Source organism: Pezoporus occidentalis, unplaced genomic scaffold (assembly GCF_034315485.1).
Source record: "Pezoporus occidentalis ecotype Australia unplaced genomic scaffold, CSIRO_AGI_Poc_V1 ctg119, whole genome shotgun sequence".
NCBI classification, from domain to species: Eukaryota; Metazoa; Chordata; class Aves; order Psittaciformes; family Psittacidae; genus Pezoporus; species Pezoporus occidentalis.
The window spans coordinates 1,332,298-1,351,402 of NW_026912983.1; the positions used below are offsets into that span (position 1 = coordinate 1,332,298).

The 19,105-nt window shown below is 43.9% G+C and overlaps 1 protein-coding gene and 1 long non-coding RNA gene across 3 annotated transcripts in view; both read left to right on the forward strand.

Annotated features, from left to right (window-relative positions):
• PEX14 (peroxisomal biogenesis factor 14) overlaps nucleotides 1-14,007 on the forward strand; it is a 76,310-nt gene extending 62,303 nt beyond the window's left edge. For both annotated transcript variants that reach the window (XM_062604557.1, XM_062604566.1), the window contains 5 exons: nucleotides 4,038-4,123; nucleotides 6,287-6,389; nucleotides 7,641-7,738; nucleotides 9,920-10,011; nucleotides 12,233-14,007. In XM_062604557.1, the coding sequence (XP_062460541.1) occupies nucleotides 4,038-4,123; nucleotides 6,287-6,389; nucleotides 7,641-7,738; nucleotides 9,920-10,011; nucleotides 12,233-12,698 (845 nt within the window). In that variant the 3' untranslated portion in view covers nucleotides 12,699-14,007. The remainder of the gene's footprint in view (nucleotides 1-4,037; nucleotides 4,124-6,286; nucleotides 6,390-7,640; nucleotides 7,739-9,919; nucleotides 10,012-12,232) is intronic.
• A 1,444-nt stretch (nucleotides 14,008-15,451) lies between these two features.
• On the forward strand, nucleotides 15,452-18,851 carry LOC134156547 (uncharacterized). Its single transcript, XR_009961952.1, has 3 exons — nucleotides 15,452-15,820; nucleotides 17,283-17,418; nucleotides 18,604-18,851. It is a non-coding gene; the product is annotated as an uncharacterized LOC134156547 (long non-coding RNA).
• Nucleotides 18,852-19,105: the final 254 nt, after the last annotated feature.

The following is a 19,105-nucleotide window of genomic DNA, read 5'->3' on the forward strand; positions in this document are numbered from 1 at the left end:
GAGCTATATTTGCCTTCCCCAAAAAAGACATCTGAGTTTCTTGTGAAGCACCATCTGATCTGCTGGAGTTTAGGTCTTGAAGTCTGTGAACCACTCTGTGTTTGATATTTTTGGTTCTTTTAAAGTTTTTTTTTTTTTTGAGTAGTTTTGACACCTCTACAAAAAATCACAAAACTAGAGAGAAAGTCTTACCCCCCACAGAGCAAAAAGGAGAAAGAGCTGAGGAAGGTACTGTGCTGAAAAGCAGTGGCTAGTGCCTTCAGAAACCCACTTTCTTCTCCATCTCTCCTCCCCACAAGGTGTTGCTGCTTCATGTTTAAAAATCATGTTAAAACCCTGGTTTCCAAGTACAGAAGTTGAGGATGGCTTCAAAACCATCTCAAGAGTTTCTTAAGAAGGAATGGAGCAAACAGCTGAGTTGGTGATCTCAGCAGCATTGCCAGTGTAGGATGTCCGTTCTTGTGAGTCAGAGCAATAAATCCTGTGCACACCTTTTGATTTTTCTTAATCTCCTGCTGTTGTCAACCCAGTCTCTTCTCATTTTTAAGGTTACAGGAAATAATTTAAATCCTTCCTTTTATACAAATGGAACTGCTAGTGTAGTTATTATTTTATGTTCTAATGTTTTATTGGAAATAGCTGTCACCTAGGTAAGTACGTCCTTATTCTTGAAATAAGCATGTATTATAAGCCTTCATTGTAGCATAGTCCCAGTATGCCCAACTCCTCTTAGTTTGCTCTAAGAGAAACACTAATAACTTTGGGGAGGAAGAGACAAGAATTAAGTTAAGTTTCTAGACACTGTATTTTCACTCAATACCATCTCTAATATTTCCCCTCCTGTTCTGGAGGAGTAATTCCTTCCCTCCAGTTTGTACTTTTGCCAAGAGGTGTCAAAACTGCTTAAAAAAAAAAGCTTAAAAAAAGCTTGAATTTGATTAATATAGAGAAACAAGACTTTGCCTGACTGATAATAAAACTGATAAATGACATTTGAATTACTTGTAGCAGTAATTTATTACATAAAATATCTTTTATTTGACATGCGATTAGTTGCTGGAAGCATCACTCAATCTGACTAGTTTAAACATGCTCTAAAATGAACCCCCAGTAAAAAAACAGGGCTGTCTGCTGTTGGCATTATGAAACACACTAATCCAGCAGTGAGGACAAAAATCTGACTTTAAATATTTAAATGATGAATTGGGTTTATTTTTTTTTTTTTTTACCTTTCTAACCCTTATAATTACAAGCAAACTCAGGGGAGTTTCTAAGCAAGGTGTGCAAAGCTGCCTCATCATCCAGTTCATCACCAGTATTCTTCCCCGTGGTGTTCACGGTTTCCATTTATGGGGGTTTGTGCAGATTTTACACCTGCTTAAAAATCAGTGACTGCTTTTCTTGCCATTTGGATCTTCTTCTCCCACCCTTGTGTCTTCATTACGTGGGAGGCTGTAGAATACAGGCTGTTTTCTCTTACAATTAAAAATGGTACCTAGAATCCAGACTCTTTTTTTTTTCCCCTGGTGCCTTTCCATGGCTTCACTGTTTGCTCTTGGAAAACCACCTCTTCCAGCCTTAGTTTCTACAATTTAAACGTGGATACTAGTGATGCTGACCTTACTTGGATGCATGAGGCCTAATGAATTGATGTCAGGAGAGTTAATTCTGAGATGAATGGGGATCTTAAAACCAGTGTTTACTCTGCAAGTGCAATTTCCAGTTGCTTCTGTGAAAATTAAATGTATTTACGCAAAACACAGACTTACAGCTGGAGAAAATACCTGTCTCCTTTCCATTTGCCATTTGAAGGTCTCTTATGTGGAATGGTTTGTTACTTCCGCCGTGCCTAAATGGAGAGTAACTGGGCTATTAGTGGTTTTTCACTTCCTCTGAATTCTGTTCCAGTTGTACAAGAAGGAGATTGAGGACATGCGAAGAAGTCAGTGTGAACACTGAGGTTACAGCTGAGAAGCTTGTATTGCCCTCTCTCCTCCGCACGTTTTAGATTAGAATATTGCAGAGAAAAAGGAAGGTTGAGTGTGGATTTTAGGCAGAGCTGTGACATTCTTCATAACATTGTAAAGTTGATGTGGTCAATCCAGAGCCTTTACTGTGTCCCTCACTCACTTTTCCTCTCCCCCCGCCCCTCGCTTTTTTTTTTTGCCACAAGACAGAATTATTTCACACATCTCTAAAATGAGTAAAATGGCATTTCAGCTTCTTGTCTTTATAGACTCGCTGAACTTTAGGAAAGATCATTCTGGTCCCTTTTCATTAATAATGAAAACCAGGGGGCAATAAAATGTTCTTAGCTCAAGCATTATAGGAATGGAGGGAGAGATGAGTGAGGTGAAAGGGCAAAGCAGACAGGGTCCTACAGGTGTGTCTGCCCTCTACTCAGAGGTCACTGCAGCAGGGAGGTCCTTAGGGACAGCCAGTCAAGGACTGCCATGGACAGGGCACCCCCAGACCCACATACCCTTTACAACAGGCGGTTCAGTCTGGAGTTGCATTGTCATAGAAGGGGATAACTTCAGTCACAAGTTCAGGGCAGAGAACTGGTCAACCAAGAGGCTTCAGATAACCAGAAATGACAGTGGGAGCAGAGTAAGGAGGGGAAAGTGGGATGGATGACTGGGGTGTGCAGCAAGATCAGCCTGAGATCATTTTAAATCCTGACATGTACACAGGCAGCTACTGCAGCTTAGCTGATGTGTGTTAACTCATTAAGTTAAAAAGTTATGATAATTTGATCATGTGCCTAAGCTCCAAAACTGCAACTGCAGCAACCCAAAATACTCCTGGTGACACTATAAACCTGTTCTCACAGAGCTGCTTTAATTTGTTCAGATTCTAACCAGTGGATGATTTGAGGAGCTGTTGCAAGATGCTATGAGTGCCAGTATTTGAGAGCCAATGCCTGTTTGTAGAGCCTCAAGGCTGGTATTAGGAGTAATTCTTGCAATGAAATGCCTGTAGAACATCTCAGGAACAGAAAGTCTGGCAATAGGTGAGAAAAGCAGAAAGGAGAGAAGCGTCCAGCCAGTTTAGCCTCCCTTTGAAAGCCTGAATTGAAACTTTGTAGAAGAGACTGCATTTCTGAGACATTACATACACATGTAGATTTGGATCTGTCTGTTTGGAGACTGTACATCGGCCTCCACCACATCAGTTCTGCCCACATCCTGCCACTGAACTTTAGGAAAGATCACTCTGCATCCTCTTTATTATTAAAGAAAACCGGGGGCAGTACAAGATTCGTTCAGGGAACTGCGAGGGAGGTGAAAGGATAAAGCTGGTGGAAAACTACAGGTATCTTCTGATTATGCTTGAAGGAGCAGAGCGCACTGGAGCTTTGCTTTGCTCTGTGGAGTCTCTCAGCTTCTGTGCAGAATTGTGTGTTAAATAGCTCAAGCCTTTATCTACTTCTTTACCTCTCTCTGTAGGTATTTAATTGCGTCTTTTCTTTCTGCTGTTTGTGTGTGTTTTGGTCTCTATTTGTAATTCAGGCTTGAAAGACATTGGCCCATAATTGCTAACACAGCATTCATAAACCCATCTACTGCCCTGATAGATTTCTCTCCTTTCTCAAAACCCTGCATTCCTTTTTTCTGCCTTCTTCTGGATCTCTGGCTCTGTCCCCATTTTCAAAGATTATGATAGTGGAGAGCAAGAGGTGCTCAAGTAATGAGTTAACCTTGTCTGGTACTAACACTGCAGACAGGTATCTGGGGGAAGTGCAGGCAAAACCAGCTTGATGGAGCTTCTTAAAGTGCTGCTGTGATTTGTCTCTCTTTGACACTTTGTGCAAGGCCAGTGTCAGTGCTAGAGGCCTGAACAGATGTTTCAGTGTCCTAGGCCTGCACACTGTACCTGAGGGACTACCAGCATCCTAGTGCCCCCTGCTCAGTAAATCTATGCCTGCTAAGAAGCAGCAGAACTGGCATTATTTATTGCACTCTTCTCTGATAAAACAGGAATGAAAATGTCACCTGCAGTTCTGACTGTGTTTATTTCTTCATTTTGGCCTTTAGGTCCACCTGGCTCCAGATGGCGAGATTATGGGGCTTTGGCTATCATAATGGCAGGAATTGCCTTTGGGTTCCACCAGCTCTACAAGGTAATATCTCCCTCACTACTTATACACTGCTCTGAGAGAAAAACGTTATGCTGCTTGTGTTGACAGGACCATGTTGGGTCCAAGTTGCTGAAGCATCTCTGTTCTTACTGGCAATGCCATTGGTGTATGTAAGAAATGTACACTTAACATGAAAATGCAGTCAAAAAGTAGCAAGCAAACAAAAGTAGATCTTAAAGTGGATCTCAAACTGCTAGAAACAAAGCTATTTTCATCATGTGTATATATTTTGGAGTTTTTTAAGTTGGGGAAACTGAGCACAATCCTTCAGTAAAAGGATTCTTCCAGCACTTGCCAGCAGGCATTACTATCATAGCCCCGATCTAATGAGTTGTCCACTGGTGATCCTGTACCGTGGATAGGAAAGAATCTTCTTTGACTGATGAGAACACTGGAAAGAAGGTGCTAATTTCCAGGTCTGCCATATATCCTGTAGTTCTATTCCACTGTGCTTAGAACAAGGTAGAACAAGCGTGTGTCTGCTTATGTGTTGTAGAGACAGCAGCTCCTTCTTATTTCTTGTGCAATGTTTCTCCAACTGAACATACTCTTTCACTCTGGATTGCTTTCCAGCAGTGTGGTAAGTGACATTAGATAATGTCTTTGGTAAACAATCATATTCTGTGGCTACATAGAAAGACATTAGTGGTTCAAGGCAACATAGCAGAGTGTGAAGAGCTTTGGTCCAGCAGAAGTTGTGTTTTGTTTTTGAAAAAGGGACAGAGATGAAGACTTAACAAGAGGTTGATGGTTTTTATGTTTGTTCTTTAGTTAACAATTACCACCTTGTTTTGTAAAATCTATTTTACAAATAAAAGTGTTGTCCTTCCAGTTAAAAACTACTCTTCTTAACCTGTCCTATCGTTGATTTTCTGGGTCTCAGTCTATGAGAGGCCAAATGGAACAGATGTTCCATCTTTGCAAGTAAAGTTACTTGACTTAAGAGAATGGCTTTTTATGGAGATCTGTTGTCCCTATGTTTTCATATTAGTGATGCCAGCCTTACTGATCTTTTCATTCTTGCAAAGAATGGTGGATCTGGTAAGTGTCCTGAGACATGTTAAGGCAACAGCTGCTGGGCCTTGCAGACCTGAACATAATGACACACAGCTAACACATTTTTGGCATAATGTCAGTGGTGTTGTTAATATATCCTACTGCTGTATTCTTTTTCACAGATCTTGCTCTGCTGTCTATCCAAACCTCTCTAACCTAGCAGAGACTCTTATTCTTTCACAGGAGTAAAACATCTTTGGAAAGAGTTGATAGATTCCCTCTGCCCTTCATGGGATTTTGAGGGAGTTTGAAAATAGTGATTTTTGTATGAAGGATAGGATGCTGGGATACAACATAGTTGTCTCTGTGTGTTCTATGGAGATTAAGAGAGAACTGTTTAGGAAAGTCATCAAAAGCTATTTGCTTTTCAGAATGTCAGACTGTAAACATGTACATGTGCTTTGTGAGGGTAAGAGCTGTGCACATCAATGCTGAAAGCTTACACCAGTGCTAGGAAGTATAAAAGAAGTGTAACACGTGCAGCAGTCTGGATGATCAGGTCTGCCTCAGAAACTATCCTGTATGTTTGCCTTGTGCAGTGAGTGTACATAGATCAAAAGTTGGGATGAAGCAGCATTGATAGGTGCTATCAGGGCTATTTCCACATCCTAGACCATCCTTCTCTGCCGTTTTTTTCACCTGCCGTATTGTGCTTGGATTCCTCTGGCCTTTCCTGGGTCTTTCTCCTCTTCTTCCCACTTTATATTTCTTGCCCTTTGGATGTAGCTCAGGTGTTGCGACGTATCAGTGTGATCACATTTGAGAGTATAGGATCTGAAGTTTTCCTCTATGTGTGATGGATGTTTCTGTGGGCTTAGAGCTGTCCCAGGAAGCCTTAAATGGTCTTAGGAACTGGGTTTTAGCACCCCAAAAATGTATCCACAGAACTCCTATCTTCTCTTCTACAACTTCTTTTAACAGCTACTGTAGAGGGAATTTCTTTGCTCAGCCAAGTGTGTGGATAAATGATCACTGGCTCTGTGATAAAGACTGAGGTTTGGGTGGTGGCCTTTGAGGACGTTTCAGGTACATTAGAAAAGACTGCTTGCATATCTCCATTTCCTAAAAAACTTTCTGTACTCCATACAGAAATACCTGCTTCCTCTCATCATGGGAGGCAAAGAAGACAGGAAGCAACTTCAGAGGATTGAGTCCAACATCGCTGAGATGAGTGGCAGCGTGACACAGACAGGTAAAGATTAATGACTCCATCAATTCACTCCTCAAAGCCTTCCTCCCTGGAGCCTCCATTCTGCCAAGCCCCCCACCCTTTTCTTTCCCTCCGTCTCCACTTTCTGTGGTGACTTCATTTATCTGCTCTGAGAATCTGTTCACATTTGCAAATGAAGGCGCCGTCATTTCGGTTTAATTTGAAATTGGTTGTTTACTGTCGGCGCGGCCTCAATTAATTATGTTTTTACGGAAAGGCTCCCAACCTCAGAATATTAATAAGGAGAATAAAATGACAGCCTTTCGCGGGGCTGCAAAGTTCAGGTTTAATTTCTGCTTCTCACATGTTTTCAGGGGCTTCTTTTTTTAAGTCTTTCCCCCCCCACCTTCCATCTAAACATCCGAGGAAGGGTCAGGAGAGTCTGTAATTACTGTGCCTTCCTGACCTAAGCCACCTTCTCTGTTACTGACTCTATAGGGTGTCTGTTCGTTACCCGATGCCCTAATGATGGTCTGGATTAGCTGTTGCCTGTCACACCAATAGAGGTTTTAATTTTATTTTACCAGCTTGTTTACTGCCTGGGAGCCTTGGATAAAGTAGCAAAATAGTAAAGTTGGAGTTGAGCAGAAGTCCTCCTGTGCTTGGTGGAGTGTAGGAGGGGAATACAGGGTGTTTGCTTGAAATAAAAGGGAGAAAGTGTAAAAGTATATTCAGTTGGAGGGATGAAAAAAGTATGATTTTCAGCAGTAGGTTTGTTAAAGATGTTGGGGTTGAAGGAGCTGGTGGGTTGAGAGTGGGAGGATGCTCATTACATCTCCGAGTGGAGGGTGTGAAGAAAAGCGTCCTTCATTTCTCATGATAGCCTGAGGTCAGTCCTGAGACCAGCCTCTTCCCAGACTGGAGGTATCCCCAGTGTTTGCCTGTGTGAGGCCCAAGATAGATAAATGATACAAACATTGTATAAGTTCACGGAGATGTACAAATCATAAACCAATATAATTAGAAGGGAGAGGTTTTGGACGGATATACTGTGGGATATAGACATCTATACAATGGAAAGATAAACTAGAAATACTGGAGGTTAGATGCAGTGCAGGTAGATTACCCGTAGTGCAGATAAATCATATGGATTAAAGTGAGCAGGCGGGTGTAGATAAATTAAATATAGTAGGAATAGAGGCATCTTTGTAGCTAGACAGCAGGAAGGGCGTGTGTGAGTGTGTGTATGTGCATGTATCTCAGTTTAACACTCTCCTGCTTTTTCCTTCACAGTGACTCAGTTACAGACAACTTTAGCAGCTGTCCAGGAGCTGCTAATTCAGCAACAACAGAAAATCCAGGAGCTCACTCAAGAACTGGCTGCTTCTAAGGTATCCACTCCCACCTCTTTACTTTTAGAACATCACCACCTATCTTCTTTGGAACATGCATGGCTTCTTTCGTGAGCACATGGAAAGCATCTTGTTAGGTTTACAATCCAGCCTTCAGCTCTGTCATATTTCCAGCCAGTTTCTCTGCACCTGACTTCTCCATAGGCAGTCTGTTTAAAGCACTGGATATTAACTGGGTACTCAATGAAATATATGTAACTCCTGAGAGGGCTTTTCTGTTTAGCTTTGGATGCAGCCTTTGCATGCAGTTTATTTAATCTCAAATGCACTGCATTTGAGATTAAATAATTCTGCTGTTAGTCCACTGACCAAAAGAGGTGAAGTCCAGTTGTGCAGAGGTTTTATTTGTGTGTAATATGTAATTTTATGTGTTCATATTTCTCCTGCACCTTTATACTTTGTCAAAACAATGACTTTATCCTATTCAGCCAAGCACACACTTGAAGTACTATATTTAAGTCACTTGTTCAGACCCAAGCCAATGGTTGAATAGTCTTACTGTTTGGTTTCTTGTTTCAATGATTTTGGTCATCTTAATGTAACAGGTAGCCCCATCACAACCACATTAGTGATGCACAGTTGCCCATTCCTCTTGACTCCCAACTTGACCTTGGCAGTAAAACCATCAGCTCTGACTAGTTTGTGTTGTTACATGTGTAACTACAAGTGACCACTTTTAACCAAAATTGATTTTCTTTCTGGTGATGAGAATTAGTGTTTTGCATCTCCAGAGTACTTTGCATCCATTGGTCTAAACATTCCATCAGCCAGTAAGTGTTGGTTCCATGTGAGCTGGGGTGGATTTGAACCAGTCACATAGAGATGGTCACAGACTTGTGATTATTTATCTTGCACTATTCTCTGTGCAGGGAGAGAGTTTTCTTTTTAATGTAAAACCCCTTAGACAATGCTTACAGTCTTTTACCTATTGCATGAACTGTTGTTTTCTCCCCTTACCTATACTTTAATCTCATATAAACCCTTTGATGGTATGTAACTGGTGGGCCACAGCTGACTGTGTGGTGTGCACACTGTACAGTAGGAATCCCTCAGTGGCACAGCTGTAAACCCAACCATGAAAGCCAGTTTATGGTCCCAACACTCCGCTTCAATTTTCCTTGGGAACTGTGGCCTGTCAATGGCCTGGAGCCAGTCCGGAAATTGGAAAACTGTTTTCAGGTCTTAAGTGTTAAGATTAAGACCACATGTTGAGCTTTAAGAAGGGAAAAGGGCATAAGAGTCTTGGTGGTTTAGAGAGTCTTGAAGAAGTTCTTCCTCCCCCCTCTCTACCCCCTGCACTGAAATGGTAGCACACATTGTTATGATATCTAAACCTCATGCGTACAAAGAAAAACTTGGGCAACCCCACAAACCAAAGAATAAGAGCTGTGTTTTCTCAGCTGTAATGTAAGTTTTTATATCTGCTTTTCAAACTCCTACTGGCATGCTGTAAAAAATTAAAAAGAGGGACTTTAAGTAATTAAAAAACATACATAAAAATTCAAGGCTTGACTTTTCTACAACTGTTTTTTAAAGAGACTGGCTAAAAAGCCCCAGATGTCAGATTTTATTTCTAAATCCTAGGCATCTGGCACCATATGTGTTTTGGAAATTTGAGTCCTTTGCAGGCCAGTGAGTGGAAATCACTCCCTTGTTAATGTGCTGCTGCTGTAGCTTTCAAGGTCTTGGAAAGCCAGAACAGTGGCTCCTGGATTCTTGCTGTCTGAGGGCTGGGAGTGTGAATCCCAAGGGAACGCATCTGTGTATATCACAGCTACTACAGACTGAGCCTCTCCCAGCTCACAGGGTTCACAGCCCAGAAGTCAGTGCGAGGAGTGCTGGCTGTGAAGGTGTTCAGGGTTACTCAGCACTAGCTGAAGTCTGTTTAAAGAATAAGTAGGAACAATCAGTTCTGGCTACATATAGTAGGAATTGCTGAGGAGGTTTTTTGTGTTATTCCAGTTCCAGCTTCCTTAGTCAGGGGATTTATTAAGAGCATGTCTGGAGTGATGCTCACAAATGGCTTCATTCTGAATTGCTTTTAGCAAAAATCAGTATGGGAAGTGCTAGACATGAGTATTCTTTGGTAGAAAAAGTGACATTTAGGTACTATCTTCCAGTTCATACTTTGATCTTCGTGTCTTCTTTTTCATGTTCTAGGCCACAACTTCCACCAACTGGATCCTGGAGTCACAGAATATTAATGAATTGAAATCTGAGATCTACTCATTAAAAGGCCTTCTCCTGAACCGGTACGGATCAAATGTGTGAGCAGATTATTGTGTGGGAAAGGGTTGCTTTCTGCGATCCTCTCAGTCATGGAGAGGAAAAGCATTTCCAGCAGGAACTAGCTCTATATCCTGTTATTGCTATTTTAATTTGTACTCCACTATCACTTTCTGTTTGTGGGTCTCAAAATGCTTTTCAAACTTGCCTTAAATCACAGAGCGCTTTGGGCAATTAATAAGGTCTTTCCTTTTGTTTATGATAAAGGAATTCTCTGCCATTCCCCACAGTCAGGATGCCTCTCACCTGAGGAGCTCACTGCATTTGCACCGGCATTCTCTTACAAAGAGAGTCACATCTGGATACAGCTCAGCTGACCTGTTCATGGTTAGGGCAGAACCAGGATGAAAAGAATCACACTTCAGGAAAAGCCTGGTTCTCTCTAATAGACAGGTATAGACATCTTATAATGTAGATGTCTGAAATGAGGTGATATAAATCCCAGCCTGTGGGACGGTCGTAAGAACAGGGATCGGATCTCAGTTCTTGAGGAAATTCTTTTTTGCCAAGTACATAACTTAAGGGTTTATCTAGCTTCCCAGCTACTGAACCATTTACTCTGATATGATTCTCTTGCCTCCTTCTACATGTAACTATGTCTGCTCAAGTCATCTGTTTACTAAGAGGTGGACTTCAAAGATCAACCTAAGACTCGACTAACCATGTTCTGCATCTCAGCAGCGGGGCTTTTCAGAAGTCTGAAAAGTGTATTGTCTTTAATATCCTTTCAAATTCTCACTACACCTCCCATTCCTCCCAAGAGTCACTGGAGAGAGCTGTGGAGGACTGAGGACACATACTAAGTTACTGTCTGTTAATTAGTAACAGTTACTGCCTGTTGATTTGGGTCGTACTAGCATCACTGCTGGGGAGCAAGCGTTACTTAATGACACCTCCTCAGCAATGGGAAAGTTGCAGCTGGGGAATAAATGCTTTTTGGAAAAAAAGAAAACTTCTGGGAGAAGTTGTATTATAACAAAAGAGCAAATGTCTCTGCAGTGACAAGGCAGCAGCAACACCAGAGCCAAGAAAGTCTCCCGATTGAAATTGCTGTTTGCAGTTATGATGCTGGTTGAATAATGCAGGCATTAGCTTATTGCACTCACAGGAGATGGAGGTTAGATCAGCAGAGTTCTTTGATGGCTGCTGGTGGGAGGAGGAAGAGGGAGGTGAGAGCAGCTACTGTTCCTAGTTCAGTCTAAGGATATGTAATCTGCTGTGTTTGAATGCTCGCTGTAGGAGAGCAGCCAGCTTTCATCTGCTCTGTCCATGGCATGAGCCAGCTCACCTGAGGGACACGAGGACCCCTGCCCCACAGCATTCTTTTCAGACCTTGATCTGATCTCTCATACTCCCACTTTTCACATACACAAGCAAGGATGCATGGGGAGTACTGGATCAGACATGCTTTTTTTGCTTTGCTTTTCATGGTGGATGACTTTCTGAGGACACCAGTGCTTCCCACTGCCTTTCCATTTGTCCTGTCTGGTACTTGGGTTCTCTAGGGTTGGGCTTTAGCCTGCCACTGTCAAATCCTTAAAGTCCACTTGGAAATGACTCAAGGACAAAGCAGCCAGCTTTCTCAGCTGGTACGAGCTAATATGACTCCATTCAAGTCAGAGAAGCTGAACCAGTTTGTGGCACCCAGGACCTGGCCCAAACATGTGAAGTGCATGCTAGGACTAGAAGATAGGCTCTGGAATGCACTGAGCCACAGTGCAATAGCTGAGTATCACAGTGGAGGTGAGAGCCAGATGGTGAAATTCCTTGGCTTGGGCACAAGGACCTGGTGTGTCTGACTTCTTGCTCCAGTGGGAATTTTCTTTACCAATTAGTGATTGTTTTATAAAGGGACACCCATGTCTTCCCACAGGCAGCATTCCTGAGTGCCAGCTTACTGTGTGCCACTGGCCAAACCGGATCATTTTGATACTTCAGATTGCCCAGCTGTGATATTTTCTGTGGGTGCAGGCTCGATTACTGGGTGCTTGTAAAGCACTTTGAGATTCTGGCTGAAGAAGTGAAGTGGCCTTGGGTTTGGTCATTTATGTCAATGGAGACTTGCAGTCTCAGCCCTGCTTTACATGGTTTCTGCAGCGCAAATACCGTTCTCTTGAATGATAACCCCTCAGTGTTTGTAATAAAAACCCCTTTCTCTCCTTTTCTTCCCCTCTTCCCTCCCCCAAGGAGGCAGTTCCCTCCCTCCCCTTCGGCTCCTAAGATCCCGTCATGGCAGATCCCAGTGAAGCCAAGCTCACCCTCCAACCCTGTTGTTGCCAACCATAACAGCAGCAGTGACATCTCCCCTGTCAGCAACGAGTCTACCACCTCATCACCAGTCAAGGAGAACCACAGCCCTGAGGGCTCAAAGGTCAGCTGCCATCTCCTGAGCACGGAGGAGGGCAACAAGGCAGTGATTGACGTCAAGAGCCAAGTGCGGATGGAGGTGCAGGGGGAGGAGGAGAAAAGGGAAACCAAAAGGAATGAAGAGGAGGAAGAGGACGATGAGGATGATGATGTTAGCCATGTGGATGAGGAGGAATGTCTGGGTGTCCAGACGGAGGACCGGCGAGGAGGGGATGGTCAGATTAATGAGCAAGTAGAAAAGCTACGAAGACCTGAGGGGGCCAGCAATGAGAATGAGATTGACTAAGACACCCTGGCTTCTGCTGCTGCTGCTGCTGTACATCTTCCCTAGGCTCCTGCACTGTCCCCGGTGCCTCTCCCATTTTGAGGAGAGAAGTGCCACCATCCTCTCCCATGATCCTTCCATGACTGACCTTGAGCAGGGTCATGATTGCCCAGTGAACAAGGTGGGCCCTGTTTCACCACAGGGCTTTGCAGCGTTGCAGTGGCTTCTTCTCCCCTCCCAGACCTTCTGCCCATGAGCTGGGGGCATTGCCTAGGCTGGAAGACCAATCGCCTTACCATGCACCACAGCTAGAGAGTCAATTCTCTACATAAACACCATCTCTCCCAAAGCAGCCAGCCTCTTCGCTGCCTCCTAGTCCTCTCCAATTTCAGAAACCAGTCTGTCCTGAGCTTTTTGATTTCACCAGCCTTTAATCCCCACAAAAGGCCCAAACCAGTTCTCTGTTTCCCAAAATAACCCTCTGGTTTATTTCTCAAACTACTTGATATTCTGTTGCCAAAAAAAGAACGTTTTAACCCTGAATTCCTCACCAGATCTCAGTCTTGGCTCTCCCAAGCCTTATGTCAAGCCTCAAATTCCTGAAACTACCTAGTATCTAAAAACACTAAATTTCTGTGGGGTCCAAAGAACACTGTTTCCACCCCACATACTTCCACTCATCAAAGTGGCCTCTTGCTAGAGACCAAGCCCAGGTTTCATGGCCACAGTAAAATCCACGAGAACAAGTGGCTTTGTTACTGATTGCTCGCCGGTAAAAGAAGGTTTAAAAGAAGCTGACTCCACTCGTCCCAGTTATTACCCTTCCTCCTCCAAAGGCAAGACGCTCACATCAACTTTTGACTAGTAGCCCTGAATTAATACAAGGTGATATCAGATGCTGAAACAGTTGATTCATTCTGAATCTTTGCAATGGTTTTTAGCTCCCTGGATGAGGAGAAAATCCATCTTAAATGACCAGTGACTCCTTCAGCAAAGCAGTCTCTACAGAAGACAGTTCCAGCTCTGAGGTGTTAAGCACTGGCCCTTCTTGCCCAGTCCAGCCTTTTCTTGCCCCACTGGGGCTTTACACAAATGAAACCAGTGAATTTTGAAACCTCTCATTTGCAGCATTGTGTTCTCAGGTGGTAAAATGGTGGTGTCCAATTATATTATTCACTGCATCAGAGCCTCTTAGCAGAGCAATTCTTGTAACAACTGAGTCTCACTGTCCTCACCAAGCAAGTGTGCTCGTCTGTGTGATCATGTATAGATTTCAAATATAAAATATGATTGTATATAATTGTAATAAATATGAGTTACCACTATTTAACACCAGGCTATTACTGGATTGCTGTGGCTCTTATTTTTGGGTGGGAAAGGGAGCGGAAAGGGACTGTCACAGAAATTCAGGCCTTATAAAATGTTTTCTGAAGGATGTTTATGGTTGATTTTCTGACTGTTCTAATACTAGGTTATATCAGCAGGAGGCAGCGTGGAGAACAGTGTAAGTAAGTGGAATATAAGGTACAATATAAAGAGCACCAACGCTGTAATGGTGGGTTGCCTCTGGTGTTCCAGAGGACAAGGTGGATGTATCATCTGGTGAGTAACATGCAGCTGTTCCAGTGTCTATCCTCCCAGCAGGAGGCTCTGGAGGGTGCAGAATGCAGCATCCCTCTCCTTCCACCCCCAGCAGCAGGAGGTGCTGAAGGGAGTGTGAGATATCCCACAGCCCCTTGGTCTTATCTACCAGCAGGGAATGCTGCGCCGTATCCCATGACTGCTCTAACCCTGCCATGTCAGTGCAGAAGCCATTGAAAGAAATGGCATGCAGCAAGTAACTCATAGCTACTGCAGTCCCATCTTTGTACAGCATAAGTATTTGGCTCCCTTCTTAAAAATGAGGGATTTACTTGATTCCTGAGTATTTGGGTGTCTGGTACACAGTGACATTTTCCTGCTCAGGGGGAGCGAAAGGGACCTTCATATTACTGTATTTAGACCTGCTGCTGAATGTGATGATTTCTCATGCCTTAAATGGACGAATATCTTCCCCAGGAGTGAGTGAGTGAGTGTGTGTGTGTGTGTCCCTCTCCCTCTCAGCCTCCCTCTCCACTGTTTAACGTTCACAAAGAACGTCACGTTTAGCTAAAACAGGGCAAATTTGAAAGTGTTTAAAAGGAAAGGCTTTCCTTAAGAGATGGCACTTTTCATTTCTCCAAGCCAAGAATCCTTGTGAAAAGAAAACATGACTGAACGCAGGGATGTGATGAAAAAGTATTGTCCTGCCTGTGTACATTTCATATACATAGAAGGTTTTGAAAATAGAAAGTGCCTGGACAACAGCAGTTGGTGAAATGTGGAAAATATTTTGCTGAGGTATGTGCCTTGCAGAGTGACTTACGAGGTTTACAGTACAAGCATCCCTGCGGGTTCCCTTTTCCCCCCTTTTCCTCCATGTTGCCAGTGTTCAATGCATTTACCTCCACATTTCTGGTGCAGGGTAAAAAGCAGTTTTCTTCAGCTGCTCTCTTCCCTCCCTTAGTTGTGCTTCTTACAACCCTTACCAATTCAATAGGTCGTTGTTTTTCCTTTCCCCAACCTGATGAATCCCAGAAAACTCCATCAGAGCCATTGTTGCTCAAAAACTCCAACTCCGGGCCTCTGGCTGCTGATGGGATGTTTGTGTACTTTGTTGAAGAGATCCAACCCACCAGCAGAGAATTTGGAACAAGCCAAGGCCTTCTTAGCAGCAGGTATTGTTGTGCATCACAAGTTTTGTTCCTCTGTCTCGTGTTCCTTGTCTCTCCAGCATAGCAACAGTTGTGGGGTGTTTTGGTCCTTATGAACCATGTAGCCTCACTGCTAACTTGTAACTAACTTCTCCTTTTTGTTTTTTACTAGAAAAAAGCCCACTTAGATCAGCTGCCCTGTGAAATGTTTAGCCCATTGGCCAGTAGGCACTGGGAATGGCATCATATTAGCTGAAAGATGACCAGATAGCAAACCTTTTATCTGCAGAACAAGAGAGACAGCAGCAGCAGCAGCAGTCACCCACCATCTGGCTGTATTCAAATACTCTGTTTTACTGTGTAATCAGCCTTTGTTTTGACACAGGAAGAAGAATAACAACACCCTGGTTGGTGAGTTCAGTGGGTTCATAACATGGTTCCTATAGGTCCTTGGTACGGTATAAAAAGCAGGTGAAGGGAGCTTCCTCTGAACACTGTTATTTGAGCACATTTCAGTGAAACCCTGTGAGCCTGTGCTCTCCCTCCTAGAGGAAACAATAACAGGCTGGTGCTTTCCAGTAATTTGAGGCTATAAAAGCTCCCTTTTCAATAACTGCAAGAGGAATGTGGGGAACTCAGAAAATGTGACAAAGTGGGAACGGGTTAAGAGATGTATCTGCTGATCATCTTTGTCCAACCTTCCTCACCCCCAGATGTGGCAAATAAGTCCTATGTGCATCTTCACCATCAGACGCAGGAAGGGTTTTTTCATTGCCATTTGGGTGTTGAGGGTGTAACCTAACAGTGTTGGGGACCAGGAGGAGGAGGACGGACTGTAGGATCCCATGTGAACTTGCTGCTTTGCTGCAAAGTATTTTCCTTATAAGAGTGCCTCAGTTTCCACATGTGATAGTAAAAAATGCTGGCTGGTAAATGTAAAGATGTGACAAAAGCTGCAGGCAAAGCCAACTTTGGGAACCAGGTTTCATGCTCACACAAAAAACCCAACCCCCATTAACTGCTGTGCCCTGGAGCAGGACCCCAGCCCTCTTGCAGCAGCCTGCACTGGTCACTTGGCCATCTTGGCCTGGCCTGGCGACAGGCATTTTAGATCTGGCCTTTTCTTCTTGCAGCTCGGATGCTTCTGCCAAGTAAGTGCTTTTTAATAACCATGCTTTCTCTTGACTTTGTCTTCAATAAAGTGGGGGGAGCTGGCTGCATTGCCAGTGGCTGCCTCACCCTCGTCGGGGTTTGTTAGGTCTGTCCTGATGTGTACTGCTGTATATACATGGTATATGCTGGGATGCTGCCTGGGGCAGGGAGGAAGCTGTGAAGAAAGTCTCTGCTCCGTGGCTTTCATTTGCAGTGCCTACTGCAGAAATGGAGGCTGCCTTTGCTGTTCCTTTGATGGGGCAGTGTGATGCTTGAGCAAAACAAAGGCTAGGCAGGAGGTCCAGAGTAGCTTTTTGTTGTAAACCTGTGGTGTTGAAGCCAAGGTCTCCATGCTTACTTAGACCTTCCACACTCAGCAGGTTGTGGAGTACATGTTTTTCCCAAGGGCTTTGACATCAGGAAGCTTTGGGAGGTCCCTTCTTTGTGGTGATGGTTTATGTTAAGCACAAACTGTATGTGGTGGTGACCCTGTGCACCAAAAACTGACATTAAGCTTGAGCTGAGAGTCTTCCTGCATGGACTTGAGCTCTCATACCAATGGGTGGTATGCAAGTGCAGAGTAAGAGAGGGACTTGGCCTTCAGGGATTGAAAACGTAAATAGAGGGATGCTGGGAGGTGAAACACAAGAAACCATTTACCTGAGGGCACAAGAGAGAACTTCCCCCTTTCCTCATTTTCCCTTGTATCATCCTATCCCAGCCTGCTGCTTCCCTCAGGAGTCAGTCTCTGTAGGCACCTTTAGAGCTGCCTTCACCTATTATGCTGATGGAAGGCTGTGTCTTACCACTGTGTGTCCTCTCAAAAAGTGAAAGTAAGTAATGGAAATGTACCTAAGGTGAATTTTGGGGTACGAAGGAAGAGGGATGACGCAGCTCTTCCACTTGCTGTGTAGTAGGAGCTCTGAACTGCGCACTTGTAGATGGAGGGGCTGGCATGGGCTCTCCCAGCTGAGGGAAAACAACAATCCCATCCACGAAAGGGAGCAAGCACTAACCTAATAAAGGCACCAGCTGGACGGAGGGAAAACCAGCTCTTTGGGAAAAAAAAACCAGCCCACAACCTCCTTTCATTAGAAAAATAATATATTTCATCCAAATAAGGTAAAAATATTTGAAATGGGGCAGAAGTGAGCACTAGGCAGCATCTGTCAGGCCCTTTCTGAAAAGGGGAAGATTATTAAACTCAATTACAATTTATTTTTGTAAAGTGTCTTTCAGACTGAAAACCTCCCCAAATGCTTTGCAAGGACTGCTCAGGGGCTCCTTCCAACATGGAGCATCTTGGAGGAACGCTCCTGTTCCCACCAAGCCCTTCTTTTCTGCATCTGCTGCAGGATTTAACCCTTCAGGATTTTGCTTTTTTAATTCTCTATTTGCACAAACGATGAGAGATGGTTTGTGGTGCTGGCTCCAAGTACATACCTGGGGGGGGGGGGGGGGGGTGGATTTGACGTTGTATTTTCTCCTGGTTTAGGTAAAATACTTGCTTTTCTTTAGGACTGTGGCTCCCGAGGGAGGTGATTGATTGGATAGGGCTGATTGAGAGGACCTAGAAGTACAACTGGCTTATTTGTTGCCTGTTTTTCCTTCTGTGCCTGTCCCATTGCCAGCCTGTTTGTCTGCCTCTTGGGCACTTTGCCTGGCATGTCTGTTCTGTACAGCATCCCAGTTGTTGGGTTTTCAGTGTTTCATCATGCCTGTCTCCTGATGCCCAATGCTCTCCTCTTGCTAACACTTTAGAAGCAGACTGCTTCCAACTTTATCCTTGTTTCTGTAAGTTAGTACTGGTGTTTTATCTGTGTGGAGCTAGGGTAACATCTCCTTAAGATGAATATCTTTAAGTGATTTTTAATTCAACCTGAGCAAATTCTTGGGTGGACGTTTTTCCATCTCTTTGAACAGATGGGCTTTACTTAAGCAGCTTCGACTGATACATGCATTCACAAAAGACTGTGTGTGAAATTGCTGCAGCTTTCCTATGTAGATGACTGACTTACTCTTTACTTCCTGTCCTCCTACAGTATCAACAGTAGATTTCATCTCTGCATGTCTGTTGCCTGCTTGCTTCATATGTTTTGTGTCTGTGCATTGCTGTGCAGTAATATCAATGCTTCCACTGCAGCAGCCAGCAAGTTTTGGGTGTGAGATTTGGGTTCCTTCTTGCTTCACAGTCTCTTCTGTTCCCCAGAAGGAGCTGAGTGCAGCCTGATATTTCAACTGAAACTGGAACATCCCACTATTGCATCTATTTCTTACCTCCTTTATAACCCAACTCAAACCCACAGGCAAAGTTTACTAATCTGTAAAATAGAGATGTAGTGGGTGCCCTGGCAGTGGGTGTCCTGTCTAGCTCTGCAGAGGGGGTGATGTGTTAGCTGTGGGGAACCATCTCTGTGTGGTGGCTGTTACAGCCTTGGGAGGTGCTGCCTCTGGTTCCCATCCATCTCATGGGTGCAACAAGCTCCAGCTGAGACGTGACTTGTAGGATTGGTGCCTGGTAGCCCAATGAGCAAGCGTGGTTCC